The 19647-nt window shown below is 46.8% G+C and overlaps 1 protein-coding gene across 2 annotated transcripts in view; it reads left to right on the top strand.

Annotated features, from left to right (window-relative positions):
- Positions 1 to 19647, top strand: part of HOOK2 (hook microtubule tethering protein 2) — a 289087-nt gene that overhangs the window by 106842 nt on the left and 162598 nt on the right. For both annotated transcript variants that reach the window (XM_085654470.1, XM_085654469.1), the window contains exon 9: positions 7885 to 8045. In XM_085654470.1, coding sequence (XP_085510596.1) covers positions 7885 to 8045 — 161 coding nt within the window. The remainder of the gene's footprint in view (positions 1 to 7884; positions 8046 to 19647) is intronic.

The raw sequence follows: 19647 nt of genomic DNA, 5'->3' as shown, positions 1-19647 counted from the left end.
CTTATGCTAGATTACCTCCTTGTTCACATTGTAGAATGTGGTAAAGTGAGGCCAGGAAAAATGTCATGCTGATCTGTGAGTGTATTAGCTTTTGTACCTTGAACTGTGAGTTTAGCCTTGTGTACTAAGAGGAGACGACAAACCAGTGATACTGGAAATTTAGTTCAGGGCTGGGACGCGAGTCAAGATAACAAGAGGAAAATAGACCAGCCCTTTCCTGATGAAGGAGCAGGTTTGGGAAAATAATCATGATGTGTAATTGAACTAGTGATTCTCTGAACAAAACTATCTGCTAAATTACTTAAAGTTCTCTGAAATGGACATTATGGTGGTTTTTTGGATATGTATTGGTTGACAAGCCCGTTTCTTGCAACATCTAGGATAAATCTGCTGTGAATTTAAGAAGGTCCCAGAAGCCCCTCCAACCGGTCTTAGTTAGTTGGTACTAATTAATTTTATATTCCAGGTGTCAAAAATATAATCCTTGTATGTAAGGGTATTTTTATTATCCCTTTTTAGGTCTCGCTGAGCACAAGACATTTAGTAGGTGGGTTTCCAAAGTGCTACCCCACGCTTTGGCTGGCCTAGCGCTTGCGTTCAGGCGCGCAGCCGCCATCTGTCTTTCACGGGTCATTAAGTGCATTGCGATCGCGATCACTTTAACTTTCGCTCACGTTCATATTCAGTGCTTTCTGTGACAGACTTAATGTGTAGCAATAAACATGCGCGAGTCCCTATTGTCCACTGCTCTAACCAGACTGTAGTTATGTAACTGTCTGATTACGCACACAGACTACTGCAGTGCATTAACTACTAGAGGTGTCATACTGTGTTTATTTTTAACTAAAGCGTTAATGCTTAAACTTATTTTTTTTAACTTCCTGCTTAACCATGGCTCACTCAAGGCCAGGTGGCATCCACCATCCTTTTCTACAGAACATTCTTGCCATTGGGTGTTCCCAAATGTTGGCAAGCATGCTTCAGGTCCGTGCATGCTAGTAACACTCAAACGCAACAGCTGTGTTTCATGGGGAACATGCGGTAACCTACATGCACAAAGGGTGATTTTCTTTTGGCTGAGCGTAGAATTGGCACGTGCTCACCGCATGTTTATTTTTTTGACCGCGCTGCTGGACAGGACGCGGTGCAGCCCACGCTCTCCGGGTGGGGGAGTGGGGAATAAGGGGCAGGAAAATCTGAAGTACGTCTTGGAAAATACATGACGCACCTACTTTTTTTTTCCTCTAATCGGATGCCAGATGCATGCAAGGTGGAGTGGGTTCAGCGTCAGCTTTTTAAATTGACAGTTCTGGCGAATTCGTCAAGGTGCCTATAACATCAGCGGGTAAAATAGTCCATATCAGAGCGACGACAGTATAAGAGTTGGGCAGCATGATGGACAGTCAAGAGTGCTTCAGATGGGTCAAGCCAGGGAGACGTGAGGCAGCAGTACATTTTAATGGTCCTTTGCAGGCACAGCCAAGCAGCTTTTAACGAGGTAGTTCTGGTACTTATTATTACCGTCCAGTGCATCCACAGCGGGCCTCATGTTAATGTTCAGCAATACTTTTAATGGGACATTGTTTGCCCTACTTTTGATGGACAGCACCCAGACACATTCATATGTTTAAAGATAAAGTATTGTCATACCATGCACCAGACACACCGCAAGGGGTGCAGCAATGTCAAAGGGGAGTCAGCATTCTCTAACTGGCAACGTTGGGTCTTAAAACCTATTCTTGGAAAAAGGCTGGCGAGCTGGCCGAAACGTGTCGAGATGATGTTTATTTGCGCATTGCACTTTGCATTTTTTCACCAAAATCATGTCTGGAAATTAATATATTTTGGACAGCTCTGTTGGGGTGACTTTCCCTCGTTTGCTGCTGGAGTGATCATGACATGTTACACAGGGGGTGAGATCCTGCCCAGATACCTGCATTTTGCAGGTTCTTCTAGAGTGTTACATTAGTCCTGCCCATCCGTTCTATGATGATGAAGTGAGTCCCGCTGACTTGGATTGTTGGCACCCATACTTAGTCTCGCCCAGTCCATGCAAATACTTATTCTTACTTGTTATGTATTGCCCCTCCCCTAACCTGGAATGGAATGCAGCAACTACTGCTTGTGTTTAAAGCACCCCAACAGGCTGAGCTAATATCAGAATTTCATGGGGGCTTAAAAAGTCTTCAGTCTCATTGGAGAATTGAGAGTGGGCCCTGCCAGCCAATCAGATTATTCGGACTGCAGCCTAAAATTCCTAGTTTAGGAGAGCATTAGAATCTCTCTCAGAACAAACGATCCATTCAAAGCTGTGGCAATGTCCTAGGAGAAGCTGCTGGTGGGTGAGGCGAAGGGAAGGGAGACAAAATGGTGAGATTACTGTGACGTGGCTGTGGGGATGCCATCATTGACTTTGAAGCTGGTCAGTCTCACCGGGTGTTTGTTAAACGGCCTGTGCGCGCTCACCGCTGGCGGTGGTCCATACCATCGCTGACTGGTTCTGTAGTGGTGTTCCTAACTATTTAGGGCCTCGGAGCAATTCCTTTTATTTTCGTGGGCCCAATATAAACAGTCATAATGAAGCGTTGGCTGCAATTAATTGGGCAGTACATGGTGCCGGTGAGGCCATGTGGGGGGTGTAAGCAGGGTTTATAAGTATGCATTTTGTAATGCCGAACTTAAAACCGACATGTAGCCACTCTCGACATGTTATTGCCTAGTGGGAAGATTGGACTGTCATCCGGCCCACTCATGTTTCTCCCACCAGGCTGTCCGCTATGTCTTTCCCCCCCAGAGTTTTATATAGGGTATCGGGTTTCGGAGCGCTTTACATGAGCACCAGTTGTTTCATAAGGTCACGTTCATATTTTTTAAGCACCGGAAGAATAAGTGATTTGCCCAGAATCACAGGAGTTGAGCGCCGTTGCCGAGACTCAAACCCAGTTCCTCAGATTTGAGGTCGACTGCCCTAGCTGTTAGGCCACACCGTTTCCATAGACTCCATGTTTAAATGATGGCGTTTCATCACATATACTTTTGGTCTTGCTCTTATGTGTGTGGTTTAGAAAAAAATCAGCATTGATATTTTTTGTGTTTTTCTCGCCAGGTGAAGTAACTTCTTAATAAAAAAATTTAAAAAAACATTTTTATCAAAATAATGTGTTCTGAGAGATCTTTCTTTTTCACATAGTTTGACTCCTTTGAAAAAGGGGCTGATTTGCAGGCCTAGAATTAATGTCATGAAGAGTGCACCAGACATTTTTTTGCCCCGGTTTCTTTTACAGTGGATTCAAACTCCGCTCCCCCAGCTCGAGTGGATTCAAAGACCATTCGTATTTCTCTGTTCAGTCTGGATCGAGCAGTTTCTTAATATAGTCTTTCTGACACGTTTTGTTTCTGAGGCATGGTGTATTTTCTTCTGGTAATGAAAGCTTACCAAGAGAGCCCTGGAGGCGGTTTTACATTTAATCGTTTCTTAAAATCGGATACAAACAACTATTTGTTAAGCTGGTGGATCTCCGCTTTGGGACCTGCTGGCTTTGCCGGGGGTTTTCAGCAATGCTGTGCAGCAGTCCCGATGCTGTACAGCACGGCTAAAGTGTAACCAAAACAAGCATTGGCATAGCAAATAGGTCTCGCCTTTGGGACCTTATAAGTGTTTAGTTATCCAGCACAATGTCTTTGGTGCAACAACATCAACTGTTGCATGGCTAAACACTTATAAGGTCCCAAAGGCGAGACCTATTGGCTATGCCAATGATTGTTTATATGTACTGTGGACCAATTCTGTATTGTAGAATTGATTTCCTTGTGTAAATTTCCCTTTTCTCCTGGCATGTGGGGGGTACAGTTTTATTTCCCTCCTCCCATGGTGGAAACCTAATAAACGTACAAGGTGTTTGTAGCCAATCAATTTATGAATGAAAAGAGGTTGTAGAGGGGAAAAGCTATAAAAGTAGCAGAAAGATCTAGGATCAGGAAAAAAATGAGTAGGTTAATTTAAAGCCTGGTAGCTGGCCCATCATCCAGCCTGGTTGATTGGAGTCTGTGTTGGCTGGTTATGTTTGAAAGTGGTGGGGCTTAAAACTTGCCCTAAATTCCAAACGAGTGCCCCAAAATTCTAGGTGGGTTTGGAGGTTCGGGGGAGGAGGCGAGGGAGCGGTTGTCCTGCTCTCCATACAATTTTGAAATAAGTGGCGTTAAGTAGTCCCATTTTAGAGCCCAATTTTCATTTAGCTTTTCTAAACGTCAGAGGCTCTGAAAGGGCACTCTTGAAATATCAAAGTACTTTCATGATGTGCCAGTGAAGCCTAATGTTGGTGAGTAGTTTCTCTTTTTTCGAAAAATGGGTTGTGTGCCCCCCGCATCCTTTATATGTGAATAATTATCTCCGATGTGACAGGACTAGCATTTTGTATTTGTTGCCGCGCGTATGCCAGGGTGACCATGTCAAAAATTGCTTTTAGAAGTCAAAGCCAGAGATCTGTCCTGGTTGCAAGCTCCATCCCACCCCCATATCTGACATGGCTGTTCTCTATTACGACAATGATCATTTTCAAGATGCCAGGGCCAGCACTTCGTCATGGGTACTTCCTATCCCCTTATAACAAGCATTTCCTCCAGCATTGCCGGGGCCTGTAATTTCCCATGGTTGCCCCGCGCCTTATGCCAAGATTACCACCATTAAGTCAGCACCAGCACATGTGGACTCCTTGTGATACAGCTGCCTCACTGTTTGCAGCTGAATTGCAGAATAGTACCAGGAGGAGTGTAGATTGAGGAGTGGTCATGCAAAGGTGCAAGTCACAGGACCAATGATGAACACCCTGATTTCATTTTATTAATCCTCTGCGTAGCACTTGTTAAGGAATGATATGCTCAATCCAATTTGCTTTCTGCTTTTATCTTCTGAAACAAAGTAAAGTGTTCTTCAACCCAGAAAAAAGCTCGCAGACCATCACATTCCATACAAAGCTTTTCTTGGTCACAAATAACCTGGGAATAGGACTGGTCATTTTCTTTGTAGACACCAGCTCCCTGGGCTGTAAACAATACTCTAAAATCTGGTCAGTTTTGTTTTACTCTCTATTTGTACCTGGCTCTGTTTGTGGTATGCTCATCCGGTACTGTCTTGTGTTTTTTTTGGTCTCTCCTACCAGACAGCTTTTAGCAGCCTGGGTGCGAAAGACCTCTTGTGGATCACACCAAAAAATATAGTGGGCTTCGAGCCTGCCTGTTTACTATTGTTTGGCTTGGTCTCTCTTATTTGCTTGCTTCTTATTCAATAGCTTCCCTTTTTCTTTTTGTCTTAGTCTATTCCTTAAAGCATAGCTCTTCAATATAATTTTCATTGGCTGACTTGTATCATTCTGCTGCTTACATTTGTATAACTACATTTTTCTTTTTCTTCCAGCACTCCATGAGAGCGCATTTGTTTTGTAGTTTCTCTTATATGCTGCTTCTCACCCTACAAACAAGTACACACCTTGTGTTGCTCTCTCATCCCCTTAGCTCGTCCATTGCTTTCCTTAACCCTTGCTGGCTTTATTTTTTCTGATTGATTTTCCCTTTCTCCTCCAGCCTCAAGCATCTTTGGTGCTCCCTTGTCCCTTGCCCCGTTGCTGTCGCTCTCCCTGTTGCTCCACTCCACAAAATCGCTCCCCTCACTTGCTCTTTTGTTGTTCACTCACCCCCCATGGTCCTAAATTTTTTGTACAAGCGAGCAAATGTTGTGACATGTGCATACATAATCAGGCACGCATGCGCATACATCATGTTTGCATACTCTGACACCGCCGCAAGTTATGGCTGTGTCATCGCTTCTTTTTTCTCTGTTATTTTTCTTCTCCCCCGATGCTCCACAGCAGCAGTTCTTTTTGAAAAGCCAATAGGTCAAAAAAGCAAGACCTGATGACCTTGTCAATGCTTGTTTTCCAGTGGTACTTTGCATGCTAGGATATGTAGGTCCACAGTTAATTACGTGAAAATAAAACTTCTATTTCCAACATTCTGCGTTTTGTTGACTGTAAAGTTGGGGCTGGATTAATGTGTCTCACACAAAATAGGACCCCTTGGCAGAACTCTAGTACTTGTAGCTGGTAATTGATATCCATGAAAACCTATGTTTTTACTTGCATTGGTCTCTTCAGTTAAGATTGCATGGCGCATATAACAACTTCCTGTGAAAAGGCATGCAATGCTGCTGGTAATGTGAATGGAAATAGACTGCAGTCTGGTCCTCTTTTTGTTGGGTAACATTTACTTAATGATTTAAATACTAATGTACTCCTTTTTATTTTTCAAAGATCTTTTTATTGCACATAAAACAAAGAAAAACGTCTTGACAGCAGCTTGCTGTGCAATGGTAAAACACAAGCATACAGTAGCAAATTTCCACCTGCTCCCCGAACCCCCCCCCCCCCCCCCCCTCCAACCATTCCCAAATTAGTTACAAAGTCTGGATGTCTTTGGCCCTGAGCATCACTGTTAATATCAGCCATAGGTGCACATAAGTCTCCCCGATACGTGTATCATTTCCCCCCATATTTTAGTCCATTTGTTCGGCCAGCTCCTCCTCTCATAGATCGCCCTCTCTGCCTGCACTGCACCAGTCCACATCCTTCTGCCAGTCACCTAGATGTGGTGTTGACTCCGCTCCCCACAGCCGTGCCACATTACGTTTAGCCGCCATCAACCCCAGTGTGAGCCAAAGGCAGTCCATGTGGGGAGATCTGTTTCGTCCCAAATATTTAGGAGGCACCATTTCGCTGACCGCTCCAAGTCACACCCATAGTCATTATTAAGACAATCAAAAACAGCCATCCAATATCTTTGTGGAGTGCTGGGCAGCCCCATATCATATAAAAAAAAGTTCCCTCTTGACCACATTTCTTGGGGCATAACACCCTTACCTATTTTACCCATTTTTACCAATGTTGTGCAAGCATTGTAACACTTGTGAAGTCTTTTAAGTTGCACCATGCAAGATCGTGATCTGATGGCCACCTCCCGGAGGGACGCCAAAGCCTCAGGCCCCTCATTGTCCTCGAGGCTCCCCAAATCATGCTCCCAACTGCTTTGCAAGCTGGTTAAAGGGTCAGGGGAGTTATTTAGCAGCATTTTGTTTGTAAACAAAGTCCCTTTTCTGGGGAGATAGTCATCCAACAGCCTATCCTCAAATGGGGAGGACTCTGGGATTGTTTCACCCCTGGGCAGCACTTTTTGGAGGGCTGACGGATTTGTAAGTAGCGGTAGGTCTCTGTGGCTGCCACGTGGATTCTAATTGCTACTCCTTGAAAGTTAGTACCTCGCCGTGTTTCCACAATTCTCCATCCCTTGACAGGCCTATGAGATCCCACTCATCAAAAGCCCCTGTATGGCCAGGGTACCCAGTTGTGCGGAATCCCATAAGGGAGTGGCTTATGTAAGTAATAGTGTACACCTTTTTAATTGAATCCTGGGAATTTTCTTCTGTTTGTTGTGTCAGCAGCCTGTGATTTCCAAGTGTTCGTGGGGTTATCTTTGGTGACTGGTCCCTCCTTTCTCCGTAAATGGTTGGTTTGCTATCAGTCTGGTGATTTGATGGAGCCTAAATTGTCCAGACCAGAGTCTGAACCTCTCAATACCTTCAGCACGGTCTTTTGCCAAGGACCATGACAGCTGTGTCTCTCAATTGCCACTTGAAGTGTATGTGACCCCCAGGCAGCTCTCAAATGTTTACTGTATGCTTGACGGCACTGGAGCCTGATGGTGAAGTTTGTCCTTTTCTAGTAACTCCTCTCCACAATAGGAGTTTGTGGAATCAACCCTTGGTTAACTCTCCTGTTTCTAATTCAGTGCTATCAGTTTGTCGCACCAACTCTGGTGTTCTCCTCCTGCATTTAGATCTCAATCATCCTCGAAGAGAAGAATATCTTGGCCACCGAAAACAGAACTTTGAAGGAGCGGCAGAGTAGCATTGAGTCTTTTGAGGGCACTGGGGTCACCGGCAAGAAGCTGCTTCTACTGCAGAGTCAGATCGAGCAGCTTCAGGAAGAGAACTTCAGGTACGTGGGAAGGGAGAAAAAATGGTTTGGTACAGGTTGGGCCATGCAGTTCATTTCTTTGATGGGAGCCTTTATTTTACGGTTGGCAAAGAAAAAGATTCGGGCCAGAGAAGCAATACTGTGCTACTTTCTTTATTTCTCCTCCTCACCATGGCTCCTGCAAGCTGTGCACACACATAGCTGTTGGTGTTTTTATAGTGAAAGGTTATTTATGAAATCTAATCCACACATAAAGCTTGTGTATCACAATGACTGAAATTAGTACGGTAATCTCAGCAGCCATAATATAGAATACAATGACCATTAGACAACCCCAAAGCATTTTAAATTTCACTTTCCTACTAGCTTTAACATACTAGTCTAATACCTACCGTGTGTGTAATAAATATATATATAAAATATTCTGGACCGCTGAAGAGCTATAATGATGACAAAACACATGTGAGGGGTGGATTTTATTCATTTAAGGTTGGATTGATTGATATTTTACCAATGCACAGCTGTAATACTGTGCATGGACTGGTTAAAGGCTTTTGTCATTTTACAGCTCGGCATGGATGGCACTATGCAAATCTTATGCTTAGGGATTTTGATAGAAAAGCAGACATTTGAGGTGAGCAAATTTAGAGTGCTGCTGGTGTTGAGGGTGCTCTATACAGACTCCTCTGCTTTTTTGTGTGTATATATTTATATTTTCCAGGCATATGAGCTATAGATTATATGCTATGCATATATCGCCATCTAGTGTTGAGTCCGGATGTTTGCACTTTGTTTTTCTTCGAAGAAGTCTTTCCAGTCACGTGGTAGGTGACTCCTCCTTTCGGTGATAGTGTGCATGGGCTTCGACTCCATTGTTAGATTGGTTTTTTCCGCCATCGGGTTCAGATGTTCGATGCACTCCAGTTCGACACCGTACCTTAAGTTTCCCTCTGTGCGCAAGACATTCTACCTCGACGGTATTGTTTCCGATCGCGTATTCCATTGTTAGCGTGTCATGTTTACTGACAAAAACCCTCTTTTTGATCGGAGAGCTCGTGGTAGGCCGTCAGGCCTACCCGCGTCAGTTCAATTCGCAGTCGATGGAACGAATGCCATTTAAATTCTGCACTAGGTGGCACGCAAAATACCCGCGTACTGACTCACACGAAGTGTGTAACCTGTGCTTGTCCCCTGAGCACAGTGAACAGGACTGCGACGCATGCAAAGCTTGCCGCTGTTGGGCTCGACGTCGCAAAATGCAGAGCCAGCACACAGGCTCCATTCCGGACCTCTTCGGAACTGAATCTGAGGAAGAAATCAGTGATGCTATCGGGGCCAAGGAGGAACAGGAACCGATCTCAGTTTCAGAGTACGGCTCCGACCAGGATGAAGACATCTGACATGGACAGCGTACTGTAAGTACAGATCCTCCCTCGCCCCGAAATCCACCTCAACCGAAAAAGAAGGCTCCGGACCAACCTGCGCCCTCGGGCTCTGGTCGTCAGAGTCCACGCTTCCGACACCCCGCCTTCAGGCCCAGCACCGAAGCCTACAAAAAAGCCTTCCGGCTCTGAAAAACCTCACGCCAAATCGGGCATTGAGCTGAAATCTTCGGGATCGAAACCAAAATCCGGCTCCGACCCACAACACTCTGCACCGAAACAAACTTCGGATCCGAATACACCAGCCCCGAAACAGCCGGAGGCACCAAAATCAACAAAAAACACGACGAGCCGCTCGATAAACCGGACCCGAAACAATAAATGCTGTACATTCATCCAAAAACTGGACATATCACCACCACGGTGACTCTAAAAAGATCTGAGGTTGAAGAGGAATTTCATATTCCTTTGAAAAAGAACTGTCGGAACTAACCCTTCCCCTCCTTCCCCTCCTCCTCCTCCTCCTCCTACTATCCCATCTCCTTCTTCACAGTCTATACCTGTGCCTACTTCACCTCAGCATTCACCACATACCTGACAACCAGGATGATGGGGATGACAATGAGGATGGCGATGATGATAGTCAGCCAATAGCTACAGACCTATGCGACGACTATAACATTAACTCGCCCACAGGCAATTAACCTGACTTGTATACTACCAAACCCTCTCCACCAGACAACAGTGTAGGTTACATTGAATTGCTGGGTAGGGCTGCCAGTTACCATGGGGTGCAGCTCCACAAAGATTCCCTCAAAGAGGATTTCCTTTTTGAGACCCTTAGCACTACCATTGGAGAGAGGATGTGGTCCGTCGGCTAGACTGCCGACTTTGGTGCTGGGAACCAGGGTTCGAGCCTCGGAGTTGCGTCCACATTCTGTGATTCTGGGAAAATCACTTAATCTCCCCGTGCCTGAATGTGTAACCGGTCCTCATGTAAAGTCCTCCAATACCTTCGGGTCGAGTTCGCGTTATATAAAATCTGCAAAAAAAAAAAAATGTAGTCACCCACTTTACCAAAGCCCAAGGGTCTGATCAGACATGTGGATTATATCTTTAGTGATCCTGTCAGGGCACTTATCATTACCCCTAGAGTAGACAAAAAATATAAGCCAGCACCATCGGACCCAGTGTACATTAGGGGACAATTACAGTTAGACTAGCAAGTAGTGTCTAACGCACGCAAGAGGGCTAGCTCCCAAACCACAGGTGATGCTCCACCCCCAGATAAGGAATCTAAGCTTCTTGATCCTTCGGGGAAGAGAGTCTCATTTCAGGCAGGAAACTTCTGGCGCATATCCAACACGCAAGCGTTGCTAGTTGGATACGACTGTGCGCATTGGGACGGGATGGAACAATTGATCCAATATCTACCCCAAGAACATAAATCTAAAGCTGAAAACCTGATAAGGGACAACTTTTTTCCAACAATCAAATCAGGTGCTCCCTCGATGCTGCAGACACAGCTGGCAGAGCAGTAAATACCAGTGTCCTTTTAAAAAGGCACGCCTGGCAATGAATCTCTGGATTCAAACCTGAGGTTCAAACCTCTATCTTAAACACACCCTATTGATAAGGAACACCTTTTTGGCCCAGTGGTATACTCTTCACTCGAAAAGATGAAGAAAGACACTGAGGTGGCCAAATCCATGGGGGAACTTCAATCACCACAAGGCCGTGCTTCCTTTCGACGCTCTTTCTATCGAGCGGGGTCCAAGAATTCTTCCTCAGAAAATACTTTAACCAACAAGGATAATAACCAACCCTCTGGCTCTAAGAACTCCTTTAGAGGGGGGGTTACAGAGGAAATAACGGTAAGGGAAGAGGTAGAGGTTCAAACACCCACCTCTTCCTCCAATACAAAACAGGGACTCGCCTATCCTCCCCCCCCCCCCCCCCCCCCCCCCCGACCATCTAACACCTGTCGGGGGAAGACTGTCAAATTTCCTGCCAGTTTGGCAGTCAATAACAGACAAGTGGGTCCTGCAAATTACCTGTTATGGTTACTGCCTGGAGTTCATCAACACTCCTCTAAACATTCCCCCAAGTCATACAAACTCTCACCGAATCATCTACTCCTCCGCAAACAAGAGGTACAGTCTTTACTTTTAAAGGGAGCTATAGAGCCCGTACCACTACAACACCAAGGTTTGGGCGTGTACTTCTTTTACTTCCTAATACCAAAAAAGGAAGGGTCTCTCAGACCAATCTTAAATCTCAAATAACTCAATTTTTACATACAATCAGACCATTTTCACATAGTAACACTTCAACAGGTACTACCTCTTGTGCATAAAGGCGACTTTCTGTCCACTCTAGATTTAAAGGACGGCTACTTTTATATTCCAATCCACCCTGCTCATCGCAAATTTCTCAGGTTTGTTCTAGCGGGCCAACATTACCAGTTCGAGGTACTCCCCATTCGGAGTCACCACTGCACCAAGAGTCTTCACAAAATGTCTGGCAGTAGTAGCTGCTCATCTAAGGAGACAAAGCATCCATGTCTTCCCATACTTAGACAACTGGCTCATCAGCACGTACCAACAGTGTCTCAAATACTCTTCCATAATCATCAAGTTACTATATTGACTAGGGTTCACAGTCAATGTGCCAAAGTCACATCTTCAGCCACGCAATATTCAGAACTACCTAGGAGCCGCTTTAGATACTCAAAAGGCTCTGGCACTTCCCAACGCAGCCAGAATTCGAAACATTCAGGCTTTAGGTCTTCAGTTTCAACCCAATCAATCTCTTTCAGCACGGGCTTACATGCAACTGCTGGGGATGATGGCATCTTGCATCATGATCGTCCCGTATGCCAGACTCCACATGCGTCCACTTCAGAAAAGCTTAGCCAGTCAGTGGAACCAGTCTCACGGTCTATTAACCGATCTAGTGTTGGTAAGCAGCCGTACTCCTCGCTCTCTGCAGTGGTGGAACACACAATCTGTCAAAAGGACGGCCCTTCGTAGACCCGTTTCCACAGACAGTACTAACAGGAGACGCGTCTCCAACTGGCTGGGGTGCTCATCTACAGCAACATGCAATACAAGGCCTGTGGAGTCCCCAACAAAAGTTGTTCCACATCAACCATTTAGAGCTTACGGACCTATTTTTAGCCCTCAAGGCTTTTCAAACCCATCTAGCGAACAAAGCTGTTGGTTCGTACAGACAACATGACAGCTATGTATCTGATAGAGACTACTAGCCGCGGATTCCTTCTCGTAGAATTCTCCTCAGGCGTGAGACTGGTTCCGGAAACCTTTTTGCCACTGCATCCCTGTGCGCCAGGGGCGGGGCGACATCACGCGACTCCGCGCATGTAACGTCCGCGCATGTGACGTCCGCGCATGTGACGTCCGCGCATGTGACGTCCGCGCATGTGACGTCCGCGCATGTGACGTCCGCGCATGTGACGTCCGCGCATGTGACGTCCGCGCACGTGATGTCAGCGAAGTCACAAAGGACCCGCTCCGCCTACGTCAGTTTTTTCCTTTTCTGCATGCAACGCGGATCCGATCCTTGCTACGGGCCTGTTTAGGGCCCCTTTTTCTTCCATTTCCTTTTTGAACGGAACAGTGTGCGAATGCCTTGGGGCTTTAAAACTTGCACGTTTTGCGGGCGTCTTATGTCGGCGATGGACCCTCACCTCATTTGTATGTGGTGTTTGGGGGAGGACCACGGCACCACAGATTGTTCGGTGTGCCAACAGTTGAAGCCTAAGTCGCGGCGGGAGTGCCGGAAGAAACTTCTCTCGGCGCGCCTCTCCAGGTCGACGTCCTCCCCTTGGTCTGCTTCGGCGGACGGCTTCAGATACGGCCGTGGTAGTCTTCTTCGTCCTTCTTTGATGTCACGTGAGTGTGGCTCCCCTGTGGGAAAGTGTCGCAGTTTGTCCCCGGGGTCTGGTATCCTGCCTACCGGGGGTGTGGACTCTCGGCGGGTGATGCGGCCCAGCGTGTCGTCCTATCCACCGTTTCCTGGTGTTGGGGCATTGAGAGTCCAAATGGAGACATACGCGGCTGCTTTGCAGGCCACGCTGGCGTCTCCTCCTCCTCCTCCTCCTTCCCCTCCTGGGGTGTAGGCGGATCCCTCGCCCTGCGCAGGGCCCTCTGCAGCGCCGCCGGTGGCTCCGGCGCCGACTGGTTTGGATCCAGGCTTGGAGGATGTGGTGCTGTTGGGGTGTGGCTCCTCTGGGGCACCTCCTTCAGGCCACGGCGTCTCTGCCTCGCTGCCAACTCCCGCGGGGGTCCCTGTGGTGTCGCAGGAGGTCGCCGGGGCTCGGGTCGCATCCCCGAGCCCCTCTCTTTGACAAGGTGGTCCTGTCTAAGGCCGAGATGACGCCGCTACGGCGCCGGCAGCTGCTGGACAGTGCGGAGCCACAGGGGTAGGTGGACCCTCCTCATCCCGCTCCGGGTCGAGGCCGAGGGAGGACCCCTCGTCCCTCTCCGGGCCCCTCTCGTCCCTCCCCACAGGCGGCTGCCTCGTTTGAGGGCGAGTCGGAGGTTGAATTGTCCCTGGCGCCGCCACATGGGTTGCCGAGCGATCTTCACCTCATTCTTGGTCGCGGCTCGCGGAGGGCTTCGTGCCACTCCCCAGGCCTGTCTCGTTCCCCCACGCAGGGGGCTGCCTCGGCGGGGGTCGGGTTGGCATCATTCCGGTGCGGCTTCAGCTCTACTCCGGTCTCCGGTGCGAGGTGACTTGGAGGTACCTTGTCCGGTGACGCCAGATGGTGCCGACGTCCTGCCTCAAGCAGCGGACTCTACAGTTCCGCGCAGGAGTTGTACCCCGGATTCGTCTTCGGACGCTCCTTCTCCGGAGGCAGGCTGTATATTGGTGTTTTCCTCCCCGGAGATTGGTCGCCGTGTGGTGTCTTTCCCACCGGCATCGAAGGGCGGCTCCCCGCCCTTCCTGAGGCAGAGGTGTTTGTCGGAAGAGCGGCAGGTCCCTCATTCTTCGGCTCCTTCTGACTTCCAGGTCTGGCACTTGCCCATCCCGCTTGGCTTTGGGGATGGCCGCCTTAGTTTGCAGCCGTCTCCCACGGAGGAGCTGCTTTCTCCACCGCGGGGCCCTACCGAGGCGGGTGCGGCCTTCGCTCACGCGGTGTCCACGGCTTTGGACATCCTGCGCATGGGTGACCAGGTGGCTCACCTTCCAGCAGACCATCTATTGGAGGTCCTCCACCAGGGCTCTGGTGGGAGGGAAGTCTTACTTCCCTTTGAAGATTCGCTCCTTTCTTCCTTGACGGGGGCTTGGAGGCGTCCTGCCTCGGGGGGACCCGGTGCCTCAGCATCTTCTGCAACTGCACCTCCCGGCGCTGCGTGACCTGCCGTGTCTTTCCCTTCACCCCTCAGCCGCCAGCCACCTTGTGCGGACTACTTTTCCCTCCCTCCCTGCCGCCACTGTTGACTCCGCCGTCCCGAGAGGCCCGCCTCCGGGGCACAGGAATGGGAGGTTGTCTATGCGCTGGCAGGGTGACTGCGCAGGTTTCTGCTTGTTCTTCTTCTTTCTTCTTTCCCTGCCCTTGGGTTCTGCGGTGTTGGCACTACTCTGGTGGTGTTAGTCACCGTTTCTTTCCAATTTTTCTGCTCTTCGCACCCTGTTTCCATGCTTAAACAGTTTTTTATCTGGTGGTTCCGCGTTGTGGTGCGGAAAAGTTCTCGGAAGAAAACTGACGTGGGCGTGCCGGGGCGGGTCTTATGCGACCTCGCTGACGTCACGTGTGCGGACGATGCCTGGGCGGAGTCGCGTGGTCGCCCCGCCCCCGGCGCGCAGGGATGCTGTGGCAAAAAGGTTTCCGGATCCAGTCTCGCGCCTGGGGATAATTCTACGTGAAGGAATCTGCAGCTAGAATCGTCTCTACCAGATACATTGTTACCGAAGGTACGTAACTCATACATTACATACAAAAACAGGGGGGAAACGCACTCCCTCCAACTGTCCCACCTAGCCCAGGACATCTGGAAAAGGGCCACTCATCACAAAATCTATCGCCTAGCAGAATACTTCCCAGGAGTAGACTATCAGATGGCAGATCTGCTAAGTCGTCAGACACAGCAAATCCACGAATGGAAACTACACCCTCAAGTTCTCCTCCCATTATTTGAAATGTGGGGCTTTCCGGATAGAGACCTGTTTGCCACGCACTTAAAGGCAAAATGCCCAAACTTCGTGTCTAGGTATTCACACCCATTGTTGAAAGGCAATGCACTATGGATAAACTGGTCAGGGATATATGTTTACGCTTTTCCGCCTCTCCCACTCATTCCATCAGTGGTTCGGACAAGCGTCCCTGACACAAATTCTAGTTGCTGCCACAAAGGCACATCTAACATGGTTCACAACCCTGTTGGAACTCTCGGTAGTTCCTCATCAAAAACTACGTCTTACACCCAATCGCCTCACACAGAGCCATGGAGACATAAGACACTCAGACCCCAGTCAGCTCAATGTGGGGATCTATCACTTGAAGTCTTAGTTTGTCTATCTCAATCTACCGCCAGACTATATGAATAATATCAAGGAAGCTAGATGTCCTACCACAAAAGCGTGCTATGCCGCGAAATGGAAGCGGTTTGTAATTTACTGTAATAACCTCATCAACTCGCTTGATGCTTCTGTCCAGAACATTATATGTTATTTGTTACATCTACAACGTTCCAATGTAGCATACACGTCAATACGTTTACACCTTGCTGCAATAGCTGCATTCCTCCAGAATAGGCAACATCTATCTCTTTTTTTAGAGTGCCTGTTATCAAACCCTTTATGGAGGGACTCAAAAGAGTTATTCTCCCAAGACGTCCATCTGCTCCAGTATGGGTTCTCACCAGACTAATGGGTCCACCCTTTGAGCCATTGCACAGATGTGAACTGCAATTTCTCACATGGAAAACTGCTTTCCTCGTGGCTATTACATCACTCAGAAGGGTGGTGAGCTTCAGGCATTAACTATAGAAGAACCCTTTTTACAAATGCACAAAAATAAAGTAGTTCTTCGGACTAATCCTAAAGTCATTTCTGCTTTTCACATCAATCAATCGGTTGAGTTATCCGTGTTCTTCCCTCAACCAGATTCAGTGGCAGAACGTGCCTTACACACATTAGATGTAAAGAGAGCATTGCTGTATTGCATTGAAAGGACAAAACCTTTCTGTAACACAAGTCCACTTTTTGTCGCTTTTGCTCCTCCAAACAAAGGTAATCTCATATCAAAATCAGGAATGGCAAGGTGGATAGTCAAGTGCATTCAAATATGCTTTGCAAAAGCAAAACAAACGCTAACCCCTCCCCCCCCCCCCCCCCCCCCCCCGAGCACACACTACACGCAAACTGGGTGCTTCTATGGCATTCTTAGGAAATATACCCATAGATGACATACAAAGCTGCAACCTGGTATACACCACACACATTCACAAAACACTATTTTGTAGATGTGCGTCTGTAGCAAGACAACAAGCTAGAGGGGGCCAGGCAGTTTTACGTACACTATCAGACCACTGCAACAGATACAGGTTAGCTACCGCTTTGGGAGATAACTGCTATATAGCCTATGCATAGCATATGATCTACAGCTCATATGCCTCGAACGGAAAATGCTACTTACCCAGTATGCATCTGTTTTTGGCATATAGAGCTGTAGAGTCATATGCGCCCACCCACCTCCCGTGTACCTATACCTGTTGCAGTAACATCTTACTTAGATACATGCATTCATGAACATCTCCTTTTACTACTCCTATCTCCATTATCACCCTCTGCGGAAATACAATATAACAATGTAGTCGATGCCCATACGCGCTATCACCGACAGGAGGAGTCCCCTACCTCGTGACTGGAAAGACTTATTAGAAGAAAAACAAAGTGCAAACATCCGGACCCAACACTAGATGGCGATCTATGCGTAGCATATGACTCTACAGCTCTATAGGCCAAGAACAGATGCATACTGGGTAAGTATCATTTTCCAGATATATATATATATAATCGGCCTCCTGTTTGTTGTATTTGCTATTTGGTTATTCTCTGTAACTAGATTATGCCAAGTTGTATACTTATCCCTGCATACTTTAGAAAGCTGTCAGGTCTGCAGCTGGATAATAGCTTTCTGGCATGTGCCCTTGAGAAAACCGTCCTTGTGTCCTTACGCTCCAAAATTTCAAGTCTCATTCTACCCTTCTCCTCAATGATTCCCTGTGTAGAGTTCAAGGAGAGTTGTTCAACTGTCCTTCATTTCTTCACTGTACAGAACAAACAAAGTGTCAGTCAACGACTGATTTGAAAGACAAGCAAAGAAATTCAACTGTTTCCTTCTACATTTGTTTTGTGCGAGGCTGGATTGTATCACTTAGTACATGTAGCTCACCATACCGTAGAATGGAAGATTCTTCTTAGCTGTATTTCTGTTAGCTCGACTAATGTCCACATGCTGCTAAAATAATATGGCACTATTGCTCATTCTGTTATAATAGTTAGCGCTTCAGATTTGCCATTTAATTAGGCCTGATTCACACAACATGTATGTGTTCTCCTGAAAGCCCTGCCACATATGTCACCACTGTCTTGTGTGATGATGGATAGATTAGCCCTGTCTTGTATGGTCTATTACCCTCTTTAATATCAACAAGCAATGTTTGTAAATTATTGACATTCTATGTTCTTAATATATAATTCTCACTGTGTATGTAGTATAATTGTAATATTGAAATAGAAATGCTTTGTATGCAAAACAGGAGCTCAGTGGGTTTGTGTTAATAATCTGTTCTACAGACCATTTTGTTTTAGTGTAATTCTTCAACTGGTAACGAGTGCTTACTTTCATTCTGCACATGTCTTCAGGAATATGACTATCTGGTCAGAATCGCGCGCACACATTTCTCAATAGTTTATTGCATATTTGCTGTGGGTTGTAGGCAAACCCATTTCTTCCAGCTTTGTCTTACCCAAACTATATTTCTTCATCATCACTATGACAAACCATGCAATTGCAACCACAATTATGATCATAGCCAATCTCTGACTGTTTGAGTAGATGTTTAAGTGAGTGCACGAGTGTCTGAGTGGGTCAGTGAACTGGGTGCATGAGTTTTTGAGTGGATTTGACACTTGAGAAAGACCTATAATATGCCAAGTGAAGCTTGCGGTGAGAGAGCACAGGCAGAGTGTGCACTAGTAGCCATCACTCATGTTTGAAGGGGACTATTTCTATACATTGTCGAGAAGGTTGTGTCAGTCCTTGCCCTCATATCTCGGAGTATAGGAGTACACCTCTATGAATGCCATGAGATGTTTAAGTAAATGTACTGGTATGTAACGCCTGCTATAATACCTCTGTGTGCCTAAATGTGTATTTAAGTGGTTGCACAAGTGCTTCAGTGCATGTGTTGGGCAATATAGAACTAATTAGGTGCGACTGCACCTACATTTGAGTATGCTGACTGTATTAATAGTTTCTGGTGATTGACTGAAACTGTATGTGCTTCTGTAGCGGTCTCAATAGCTGAAACAAAGGTTTTATGTTTTTCTGAACATGTATGCCAGTTGCTTTAGGGGTGCATACTCTATGTGGCATAGGGGCATGCAAGTGCACAAGTAACTTAGTGAACTGAAAAGAACACCTCACCTCCTATAAGCAGAACCCGGCATTCTTTATAGCACACCTGCGTCTCTCACATGTGACTTGTGCATACTGAAACTTGGATTTAAAACTTGGCAAACCGCTTTTATATGGCAAATCAAGCTACAAGTGAAAGTGCGCACACAGGACCTGTACTACCAAGTCTCATCCATGTTTGAAAGAGTATTTCTCTACATGAAGGAGCAAATTGTCTCAGTAGCAGGCAACATATCTGAGAAATTGTAGGAGTACCCCTGTAGCAGTGCCATGAGACATTTAAGTAAATTTGCTGGTATGTGACTGTCTATATTAGTATCTCTAGGACTCTCTAAAAATATATGTAAGAGGCTATAGACCATGGGTACTCGCAAACATTTTCCCAGGGGACAAAATGTTTGGTCTGTGATGTGCCTGAGGGCCACATTAATGCCAGCAGGATGGCAGTTGGCTGAGGGGGTTGGAGGGTTTAGTGGTAAGGTAGATGTAGGCGAAGAGAAGGATATGCATCAATTGAACAATGTAAAACCAGAAAACGTGGGATTAATCCCAGCTTCCCCATGTTTCCAAA

This window comes from Triturus cristatus, chromosome 4_1 (genome assembly GCF_964204655.1).
Source record: "Triturus cristatus chromosome 4_1, aTriCri1.1, whole genome shotgun sequence".
NCBI lineage: Eukaryota > Metazoa > Chordata > Amphibia > Caudata > Salamandridae > Triturus > Triturus cristatus.
This window is presented reverse-complemented; position numbering and strand designations above follow the sequence as displayed.